The sequence below is a fragment of the Fukomys damarensis genome, unplaced genomic scaffold (assembly GCF_012274545.1).
Source record: "Fukomys damarensis isolate Sample0158 unplaced genomic scaffold, DMR_v1.0_HiC HiC_scaffold_37, whole genome shotgun sequence".
Lineage (NCBI taxonomy): Eukaryota > Metazoa > Chordata > Mammalia > Rodentia > Bathyergidae > Fukomys > Fukomys damarensis.
In genome coordinates, this window is record NW_022900949.1 from 2,895,066 (window position 1) to 2,905,635 (window position 10,570).

Below are 10,570 nucleotides of genomic sequence, written 5' to 3' on the forward strand. Positions count from 1 at the left end.
GAGGGGCAAGGACTCCGCAGCCGTTCCCCAGTTGTTTGATTGTCACCACCAAGGGCGAGGGTGCTACTTGCAGGCGGAGGCCAAGGCTAAGACTAAACATCCCACTACCCACAGGAAAAAAATTAGCCAGCTCCAGATGTCAGTAATACTGGGCTCCAACAGCCACTTGGGGACTTCCGGGGGCCTCAGTTTCCTCCCGAATTTCTCCAGGGTGCTATGGAGCGGGGAGAAGCTAGGAGTGCTGCTCTGAGTTCAGTCGGCTCCCCACGGCCACCCCCAGGCTTTGCGATTTATAGCTGTGTGGAGGCGCTGTTCCAGGGCCTGGCCTCACGGAGCGGGCGAAGCTGGCCGGCCTCGGCTCGCACCGTGAGCCCCGCACAGAGTGGGTGCTCAAAGTAGGTTTCCAGTTCGGGGGTGGCGGCTGCGGGGCCTTGCTCCTCTGAACGGGGCTTAGGGACCGGCAGAGCTCGGTTAGACTCTTGGTTCTGGCCCGTGGTTTCTGTGCGTGTCTCCAGCAACCCGAGAAACCTCTCTGACCTGGGGACATGTATGAGATGCGCTTGGGAAATAAGGTGAACATTTAAATGTTAAAACCGACGAATGAAAAGCTCACTTTGCCAGCAATCTCCTAGCCCCTCCTTACCACTCTGGGAAGCGGTTCGGTTCTGAGAGCCTTCTTTTGTGAGTCCAGCTGAGCTCTTGCGGCTGTCTCAGTGTCCGGAATCGATTCGCAACATTGACTTTTCCTGGACGTTTTGGCTTTGGAGGAGAGCCACATGCTGCACGCACAGTGCCAGATCCAGCGAAGAGGTGGATGAGGACACGGGGTGATGCCTTCAGGAACCTGCCCTTCCCTTGGATGGCCGTGAACTGGACAGCAGAGTTCTGCGTGTTTTTATCGCACCTCACGAAGACACTCCCGAAACTTTCAGAACTGCTTCAGACAGTGGGCCGGAACAGTGGGATGAGTGTGTTTGGTTGAGGGGGGTGAAGGGTAAATGTGTCTCCTACTGTAATCATTTTTCAATGTAAACATTCGCTACCCAGTACGGTCACCCCTTATATTCTTGTCATTCTTGGTACGTTCTGGACCGCCCTCAGTCTAGACTGGTAAGGACTGCTCAGCTCCCTTCCCCAAGCAAGAGAGAATTCTAGGAGGCCTGGGGTTGCACTGAACCGATCGCCCCCCCTGCCCTTCCTCAGGGGGTCCCAATACCCTCAGGTGGGACTACAAGGGACAGAAAGACACCTCCTACAAGAGACAATTCCAGGCCCTGCCCAGCCCACCTGCCTCCATGTGTAAGAGGGTAAACTGAGGCAGGATTGGGGAGGCTGGGGGGCACCCAGGGGGAGGGCCGGTGGCCTTGGCCTTCTCACCCCTCTCTGCCCACAGGGCACGTCCTCCGTGCATTTGGGAGATTGCAAGACTGGCTGTGGCCCAGTGTGCTCAGAGTTGAAACGGACCCACACACCTCAGGGGCTGCCCCCCAACAGGTATGAGGAGGGACGACTTCCTCCGCCCCCACCAGATGGGCAGTTGGCATGCGGCAGGGGCCGCGTGTGCCGCTTGGGGCTTTCAGGACTCCATATTGTGCCAAGTCATCCATTATTAGTGTTCCCTGGCTCAGCCAGTGGCACTCCCCTCTTCTCTGGGAATCAAAAGGAGCCGCACAGACCCCGCTTTCCCTTACCCGCAGGTACAAGACCCAGGCGGCCACCCGCATCCACTGTGTCAGCGTCCCACCTGGAGATGGCCTCTTCCACGACAGGACCACAGTGGGCGACCACTTCTACGTGCAGGAGCCAGGTGAGAGCCCAGCCTCCTGCCCCTGCCCGGCTCCCTCCCTCTGCGGCTTCCCCAAGCCTCTCAGCTCCTACTCCGCCCCTCGCCCCTCGCAGAGCCTCTCCTGCTTCACCATGATCAGACTCCGGAATCGCACATCCTGAAAGGAAACTGGTGCCCCGGCCCTGGAAGCCTCACAACCTCCATGCAGCATTTCTACGGCCAGGTCAGCAGGCAGGGGGAGAAGGTAGAGGGGTCAGCTGGAGATAGGGCTTCAAAGGCAGAGAGAACAGCAAGTGGTAGCCCCGAGGCAGGAGTGAGCTTGGTAAATGTGTAACGATTGCTTAGATTTGTTTGAGCTATCCGGGAGATGTTACTTTCAAACCTCCATATCTTGGTGGGGTGGTGCCTGCCTGTAACCACAGCTACTCAGGAGGCTGAGGCAGGAGGATCCAAAGTTGGATATCAACCTGAGCACCTTTGCAAGACCCTGACTCAGAAACTCTTCACATGTATGAGGTGCTGGCGTCCATCCCCAGCACCACAAAATAAAAATCTAGGCAGGTGTGGTGGTGCACACCTATAATCCCAGCACTCTGTCTCTAAATAAAAAATGAAAATGGCTGGGATGTATCTCGCTGTGAAGGCTTTGGGTTCAGTCCCCTGTAAATAAAGTAAAAACCTCCCTGGCTCATTCCAGTAAGACAACAATTTCCAGCAGCATCATGGAGCCCAGAGAGGGAGAGAGAGCTGTCCCACGCCACACAGCACCAACCGTCTTGCTCCCCGTGGGCTTCACGACATCTCAGATTTGGCAGTTTTCTTGATTCTTTGTGGTCCCACAGCCACCACCTCCAACCCAGCCGCCCAGCCGCCATGTGACCCATGAGAAACTGCAGGGTCATGTGACCCTGGGAGAGCCCAAGCTGCTGGGACACTTCTTTCAAAGCAGCATGGGCTCAGCCTACTGTGCCCCAGACGCAGGGAAACCACCGAAGGCACCCAACCTCCACTTCACACAGAGCAACCTGCCTCAGGGGAGCGGGGGTGAGCACCCCACGCCCGCCCACCATAGAAAGCCCCTCCCAGGGAAGCCACGCCCCGTCCCGGGAGACCCGCCCCATCACGGCCTTGTCTTCCTAGGGGACTCTGGCTCTGCCCTCCGCAGAGTTAAGCCCCGCCTTGGACTGGCCAGGACTTCAGGTCCTCCCCTGGACAACCTATCTCCTCCTGGCCTTGGCCCTACACCCCGTCCCACCCGGCTACCGCACCGCCCCCTGCATGGCTCTGCCCCTCGGGAGCAGCCACAGCTCCGCCCTTCCCCAGCTGCCCTCGCTCAATGCCCACCCCTTCTCCTTCATCAGGTTCTTGCCCCGCCCCCTGACCAGCCGCTGTCCCGCTTGGCCCCGCCCCCAGAGTCCGGGTCTGGCCCCGCCCCCACCGCAACCTCAATCCTTCTGCGGGAGGAGAGATTCGGGAATTGAACCTAGGGCCTTCATACTGACCTACGACACAGCCCTTTTTAAAATACTATGTTTTGAGACAAGGCCTTAATGTCTGGGCTCCCACTGCAGTCCTCCTGCCTCAGCCTCCCAATGCTAGACGACAGACCGGTGCTACCACTCCAGCTCCAGCTGCACTTCTAATCCATACTTGGCCCCAAGTCAACGTCAGCCTTCGTCCCTGAACCCTTCCCGCATCTTCAGTACCTCTTTCCTCAACCCTGTCGCCTCCCCCAAATCTGCAGAATTTGACTTTTCAACCACGAACCAGACGGTGCTGAAGCCGCACGGAGCCGCTGGAGCGCGCGTGACTCGAGTTGCAGCGAAGGGTGAGGGTGAGCGGGGAGGAAGGGGGACGAGCACACTGTCGCCTTATGGCCCCACCCCGGCCTCCAGGCCATCCCTGGCTCACCCCTGGGTCATGTCAGGATCCTCCCGGGGCTCCTCGGACCCAGCCTCGGGTTCACCGAGAGTCACCGGGGCTCATCGCGCCTCTAGGGTCTCTCTAGCGACTGCGTCAGCTTTGTGGTCAGCCCGGCCCGGGCCACCTCTGCCCCCCTCCGGGCTCCAATCACCAGTAACGCACGCGGGCACCTCGGCCCGGCCTCAGATGCCCCGGGGTGGGCCAGGGACCACAGGGTGGACGGGGTGGGTGTCCCGCCGACCTTCCCGCTCCACAGTGCAAGAACAGCCACCTGGAGTTCCCGCTGGGGCGACAGCGCTTCTTTGCCACCCACTACAAAGAGGGGTTTCCCTGCAAGTACCAGGGCCCCGCGGCGCTGAGAATGAGCGACACCCGGGAGAGCTTCGTGCCGCTGGGCACGCCTCGCCATCGGGGCTGCCCAAGAGAAGCGCGAGACACTCAGGCCCCCAGGTCCCTTTGTACCCTTGCCCCAGCCAGCAATAAAAGTCACTTTGCCTACATCCGCCCTCTCCATGGTCGAGTTTTTCTTTCTTTCTTTCTTTCTTTTTTTTTTTTCTGTGTAGGTGGTGGGTACTGGGGACAGAACCGGGCACTCGCACGGAGCTACTTTCCCAGCCCTGTTAGGTTTTTACTTGGAAAGCGGGTCTCGCTAAGTTGCCCCGGCTGGCCTTGAACTTGCAATCTTCCTGCCTCAGCCTCCTGAGTGGCTGGGATTATTGATGTGCGGCCCTGCGCCCCCACTCCACCAGCCCACTGTTAACGGAGACGGAAAGAGCTGAAGAGAGAAGGGAAGCTCCGCCTTGGACTCCACTTTCTGGGACAGGATTCACCTTCTGAGTTAACATCAGCCCAACAACTGAAGGAACAGACACTTCTCAGAGGTACAGATGGCCAACAAATATATGAAAATCCTTGATGTCACTGGCCAGCCGAGAAATACAAATGCAAACAACACTGAGATTCCATCTCACTCCAGAAACTATAGCCATCGTCAAGAAACCAAATAAAAGCAAATAATAAATGCTGGCAAGGCTGTGTGTGCCTGGGGGGGGAGCCTGTCCACACTGTTGGAGGGAGTGTAACTGGTGCAAAAGCTGTGGAAATCAGCGTGGAGAGCCCTCCAAAACCGGAAGGTGGAAATTCCTCATCCAGCTACCTTCCTGAAAGAGTGAAAGCCATCATATTACAGTGATCCATGCACATCCATGTATATGGCAGCACAAGTCATAACAGCTAAATCTTGGCAGGGACCCATCTACCCATCAACAGATGGATGGGTCAGGAAAATGTGGTATTCTTACACAGTGGAGTACTACTCTGCCATAAAGAAGGATAAGTCTGAGTCGTGTGTAGGAAAAGTGATGCCCTTGAGAGCATAATGTGAAATCGGCCAGACACACAAGCTTAAATATTGTATGGTTTCTCTTAAATGGGAACCCCATAAATATATTTTTTTTAAAAGAGCAAAATAAGAGATAATCAGCCGGGCATTTAGCTCAGTGGTTCTGCCGCCTGCCTTGCAAGCGCAAGGTCCCGAGTTCGATCCCCAGTCCACAAAAAAAAGAGATAATCAGAAGCAAGATCTTTTTCAAATGGGAAGGGGAATAAGAGATGGAGGAAGAAAGGGATATAAAAGAAGTGAAGATGCTGAGGTCTAAATGTAAGGGGAAAGATAACCAGGTAACTTGGCGCCTCTGTAGCCCTGGTTATCACGGCATTTACTATGCAGATTCGCCCGCCCCCCTCCAGCCCCACGCATGGGCTTTGAGCGCCATGACAGTTCCTTCGAGGGCCATGAAAGGTGAGGCTCTCTCCCTGCCATTACAGCCAAACCTCAGATCAACCCCAGACCCTAGGCCTTCAAACCCTGAGTTCCAAGCTTCCTCGCCGCCCTGAGCCCTCCTCACTGGCCCGTTCCCACTCTGTGGGTGTAATTTCATTTTCAAAGAAATCTTAGCTCCCGCTGCTCCTTTGGGTGTCCTGCTCAATTCCTCATTCAGGACATCAAGAACCCAGACAGACCCCGACCTGGTAGAGCTAGACAGCCAGAGAACATACCTTGGCTCCTCCAAGTGCTGGACAATCTTGGGCAAGTCCATAACTCCCCTGGCCTGCGTCTGCTCCTCTGCAAGGTCCCTCATGGGAGCGCTAAACGGGAGCTCGCAGGTTGAACTGTTATGGTTGACTGGAGGCTGAATAGTGCATTGGCTGGCTGGGTGGCTGATCCCCAGGTCAGAGCAGCATCTGGGGGGAAACTGACAAAAGCCACAACGTCATGATGAGGTCCAAAACAGGAAGAAGCCCAGGCATGCACAAAATGAACTGCAACGAGGAAGCCGGTGAGGCCTTGAAGCCCACGAGAGACAGGGCTCGGCAAGGGCCAGTACCTCGGACAGCGCCCGTCGTTTAGGTGTGGGGTCTGAGGAAAAAGAAGGGAGGCGCAGGGATAAAATGGGCCTTGGGAATCAGCCTGAGACCTGCCTCTCTAGGCTGATGAGCATCCTGTTTCAAAGAAGGCGTGAACTTGGTTTAGTGCACCTGACATGAGACCTCTGAAGTCCGTGTTTTAGTCCAGGGTCAGCCAGCTGCAAAGAAGAAAGGGCAAGATGACGGCGCCTGGCGGGGAAACTGCTCACCTCATGGTGGACAGGAAGCACAGCAGGAAAGGAGGCGCCAGAGAGGGAGACAGACCCTTCCAGGCCACACCCCCTCAAGGCCACGCCCCTAGAATTGCCTCTTCTGTGCAGTCATTTCTTTCTTTCTTTCTTTTTTTTTTTTTTTTTTTTTTTTTTTTTTGTTTTGTTTTTTGAGACAGGGTCTCACTATGTAGTTGAGACTGACCTGGAACTCACTATGTAGCCCAGGCTGGTCTCAAACTCACAGCGATCCTCCTGCCTCAGCCTCCTGAGTGCTAGGATGACAGGCATGCGCCACCACCCCCGGCTTTGTTTGTTTTGAGATGGATCTTGTTATGTAGTTCAGCCTGGTCTTAAACTCACTGTGTAGCTCAGGTTGGCCTTGAACTTACAGTGGATTCTCCCACCTCAGCCTTCCAAGTACTGGGATCATAGGCGTGCCCTAACTTGCCCAGCAGACCCCACCTCCTCACAGCACATCAGTGGATTAATTAATCTATCAATGAGTATAGCCTGTCATCCCAGTGTGTGGGAGCCCGAGGCAGGGGATTTGCCACCAGTTTAAAGCCAACCTGAACTAGATAACAAGACCCTGTCTCAAAAAAAATTTTTAAAAACCCAACACCCCCCCAAAAAGGTACATGTACTAAAAAGGGCTTGGCACTTGGGTGCAGCTCAGTGAGTGGGGACTGAATCTTAGTGTCTTACATCATTTTTGTCACAAGCAACAGAAACGTAGCTCTACCAGTCCATGCCGAAAGCAACTTTAAAAAGAAGTCCTTGGGCTGGGGATTTAGCTCTGTGGTTCCACCACCTGCCTCCCAAGTACAAGGACCTGAGTATGACCCCTGATACCAAGAAAACAAAAAGCAAAACAAAACAAGAACCAGGATAGAGATGCTGGGGATTGTAGTGGTCTGGTTTTGGTCTAAAACGATCCCCCCCAAGCTCATATGTTGAAAGTTTAGTCCCTAATGCAGCAACATTGGCATGAGGCCACTGCACTGTGCGAGTTCTAACTTCATATTCATGGATTCATAATTTTTTTTTCATTTTTTTTAAAACCGGGCTTCCCTACATGGTTCAGGCTGGCCTTGATCTCATGGTGATCCTCCTGCCTCAGCCTTCTGAGTGCTGGGATGACAGGTGTGCACCACCACACCCAGCTTGGACTCATAATTTGATGGCGGACTTGGGAGGTGATGGGCATTTAGGAAATTTGGGCTGGGGGCCTGTAGGAAGTGGATCATGGGGCATGACTGTGGGGACTTTATCTTGTTCCTGGTCCTTTCCTGTCTTCTTCCTCTCTCTGCTTCCTGGTGGCCAACAGCCAGCAGGGTCCTCCTCCACCGAGCCCTCCCAGCACTAAGCTATGTTACTGCACCTCGGGCAGAAGCAGCAGAGCAGGCCGGCCGTGGACAGGCACCTCAAGCCAGGAGAGTCTGGAATCGGGCCTGACGTCAGGTGTGCTCGTCTCTCGTCAGGACTCTGTCTCAGTGATAAAACAAAATTTTAAAACTGAAAATGGTGGCCCACACTACAATCCTAGCACTCTGGGAGGCTGAGCCGGGAAGATCACAAGTTTAAATCCAGCCTGGGCAATGTCATGACTTAGTGAGACGCTGGCTCAAAAATTTTGTTAAAAGCCTGGGTATGCAGCTCAGTGCCAAGGCCCTGGACTCGATCCCCCACAAAACACACACACACACACGCACACACGTGCAGGGCCGTGATGTCCCTGAGCTTCTCTCAGTCCCATTTCCTTTCAGATGATCACAAAGGAAGATAAGGGGAAATGCGGGCAGCAGCCCCAATCCTTACCATCAGAGCCCCCGAGGAAGGGAATCCCTTCTCCCACCCACTCTTCATAACTAATTTATGATTGGCCCATTTGAGTCTCATGCACAGCCATAAGCCAATCACTATGCCCAGGCAAATGGAACACTGTGATGGGTTGGCCCTGCTTGGGGGATATCTGGTCCCCTAAGCCTCTTTGGATCTTTGGGTCTGGTTTCCAGTCTTGCTTTTGACCCCATCTTCTAGCATCAGACCTGTGTTTTCCCAGAGCACCTTATCTTGCCCCAAGTTATAATCTGGAGGGTGGTTAATTGTTACTTTTTTCTTCTTTTTGCAGTATTGGGGATGGAACCCAGGGCCTCATTCAAACTGGGCAAGGGCTATATTGTTGCACTACATTTTTTTTCATTTCTTGTCTTAACACTGGACACTGCTAAGTTATCCAGGCTGGACTTGAACTTGAGATCCACCTGCTTCGACCTCCTGAGTAGCTGGGATTTTAGGTGTGTAATGCTAGAAGCAGCGAAGTTTTGCCTTTTGTAGAACAGGGGATATTCAATGTTTGAGAGTAGCCTAGGACATCCAGTATCCCCCCCTTCTCTGGTAACCTCAATTTATCTCCCACTTTATTGTTTCCCACTTTTTTTTTTAAGTTTGGGGCAGGGTATTCAGTTCTACCAATTTCACAAAGAAGAATAAATCTCATTCTTTTTTTGTGTACTGTGTATTGTACGTTGCGGCACCTAGACTTTAAAACATTTTTCAAAGACAGGATCTTGCTAAATTCCTGAGTTGCCCAGGTTGGGCTCAAACACATGATCCTCCTGCCTCAGCCTCCCATGGTGCTGAATCACAGGTGTATGCCACCACACCTAGAAAGTCTTGTGTTCTTAAGCAGTACATGCAAGAAGTTTACGTCTTTTAACCTTGTTGAAGCCTGCATGGATGTTCCCACATGTTCTGACCCTGGTATTTTTTCCTCAAAGTCCCTCAAGCTGCAACCTCAAGAGACACAGGCTCAGAGATCCAAGACAGAAGAGATAAAAATGGGTACAGGAGGCTGAGGATTTAGTTCAGTGGCAGCCTGGCTCAAAAGTGCAAAGTCCTGAGTTTGATCCCCAGCACAAAAAAAAAAAAAAAAAAAAAAAAAAAAAACAAAAAAAAAAAAAAAAAAAAAAATAAAGAACATCATGGCTGCAAGGGACAAAAATCCACTACATAAAGTTCGAACACACAGGAATTTGCTGGTTCTGAGAACTAAGCAAAGAATGAGGGTCTCTGGCTTCAGGTTCAATTGTATCCAGGAGTTCAGCCAATACAACCAGACCTGTCTGACTCACTGTCCGTCCCTAGAATGACCTCACTTTGCAGCTTGCTCTGTACATTTAGGGGAGGAAGTTGCAGGTGGCAGGACTGGAAATCAGACCTGACACCGGCAGGGAGGGTGTGCACTCATTTTTGTGGCTGCAGTTTGTCCTTGTGTCTATCTGGGTTCAGATGAGGGCACAGAGTAGCCTCGTCTGATCATTGTTTATACTCCGTGACCAGTGTTTAGGTTTCATAGAGAACATCAGGGCCTGGCTGCTGGGAGCTATTTTTTGCCTCCTCTCTGGCAGGGATCTGTGTCTTGGGGTGAAGTATGTCCAGACGTCTCCCCAGTCCAGGTTGAGGTTCTCCAGAAATGAGCACTGGAGCTGGGCCCCTGAATGACCTGCGGGACAGCAGAGACCGGTATATGGGTAGGAGGTGAAAGACATTAATCGAGAGCATTCCAGACTCTGCCTTTCTCAGGGTGTGAAAGAATATTGCTCAGAAACAGTGGAGGCTTTGGCTATCACAAAGAAAAGAATGGGGGTGGGTTTGGATTAAGCAAAGGCAGGCATGTTTTTTTGGAACCAGGGATGGAACTCGGGCCCTTGTGCTTGCGAGGCAGGCAGCGGAACTACTGAGCTAAATCCCTGGCTAGGCATGTTTTCATGTCTTCAAAGTGCAGGCTTGGTCTGTGCCTGGCGAGTCAGCCAGGGTCTCGCCTTGAAATCAGCCCGGCCTTGAACTCACTATGAAACCCAGGCTGGCTTCGAACTCACAATCCACCTGCCTCAGCCTCCGAGGGCTGCGATGACAAGCGCGTGCCACCTCCGCCCGTTTGTTTGCTGCTTTTAGAACAAAGATACCAACAAAAGGCCGACACAGAGAGAAAGAGGTAGAAGCAAAGAGAAGGCCGGAGGCAGGCGAAGGGACAGAGTCAAAAACACAGGATTTGGGACGGAGAAAGGGACAGATGCGAAGGAACAGGGCCTGCTGGGGCAGAGAACTGAGGAGAGACAGAGACTCGGCCTGCATCAGACAGAGCCCAAGAGGGGCACAGAGACGGAGAGGCAGGGCTGAGCCCGCGGAGGGACCCGCGCAGACAAAGGGGAGGCCGGCC

The 10,570-nt window shown here is 53.4% G+C and overlaps 2 protein-coding genes across 2 annotated transcripts in view; both read left to right on the forward strand.

Annotated features, from left to right (window-relative positions):
• The window catches only part of Tex45 (testis expressed 45), a 5,925-nt gene extending 1,733 nt beyond the window's left edge, over positions 1-4,192 (forward strand). Inside the window, 8 exon segments of the mRNA XM_019204748.2 lie at positions 1,174-1,307; positions 1,394-1,494; positions 1,698-1,807; positions 1,900-2,009; positions 2,629-2,830; positions 3,531-3,601; positions 3,966-4,143; positions 4,146-4,192. Coding sequence (XP_019060293.1) covers positions 1,174-1,307; positions 1,394-1,494; positions 1,698-1,807; positions 1,900-2,009; positions 2,629-2,830; positions 3,531-3,601; positions 3,966-4,143; positions 4,146-4,192 — 953 coding nt within the window.
• Positions 4,193-9,833: 5,641 nt separating this feature from the next.
• Znf358 (zinc finger protein 358) overlaps positions 9,834-10,570 on the forward strand; it is a gene marked incomplete at its 3' end in the record, with an annotated part of 3,924 nt that continues 3,187 nt past the window's right edge. The window contains exon 1 of the mRNA XM_033759414.1: positions 9,834-9,873. Coding sequence (XP_033615305.1) covers positions 9,849-9,873 — 25 coding nt within the window. The remainder of the gene's footprint in view (positions 9,874-10,570) is intronic.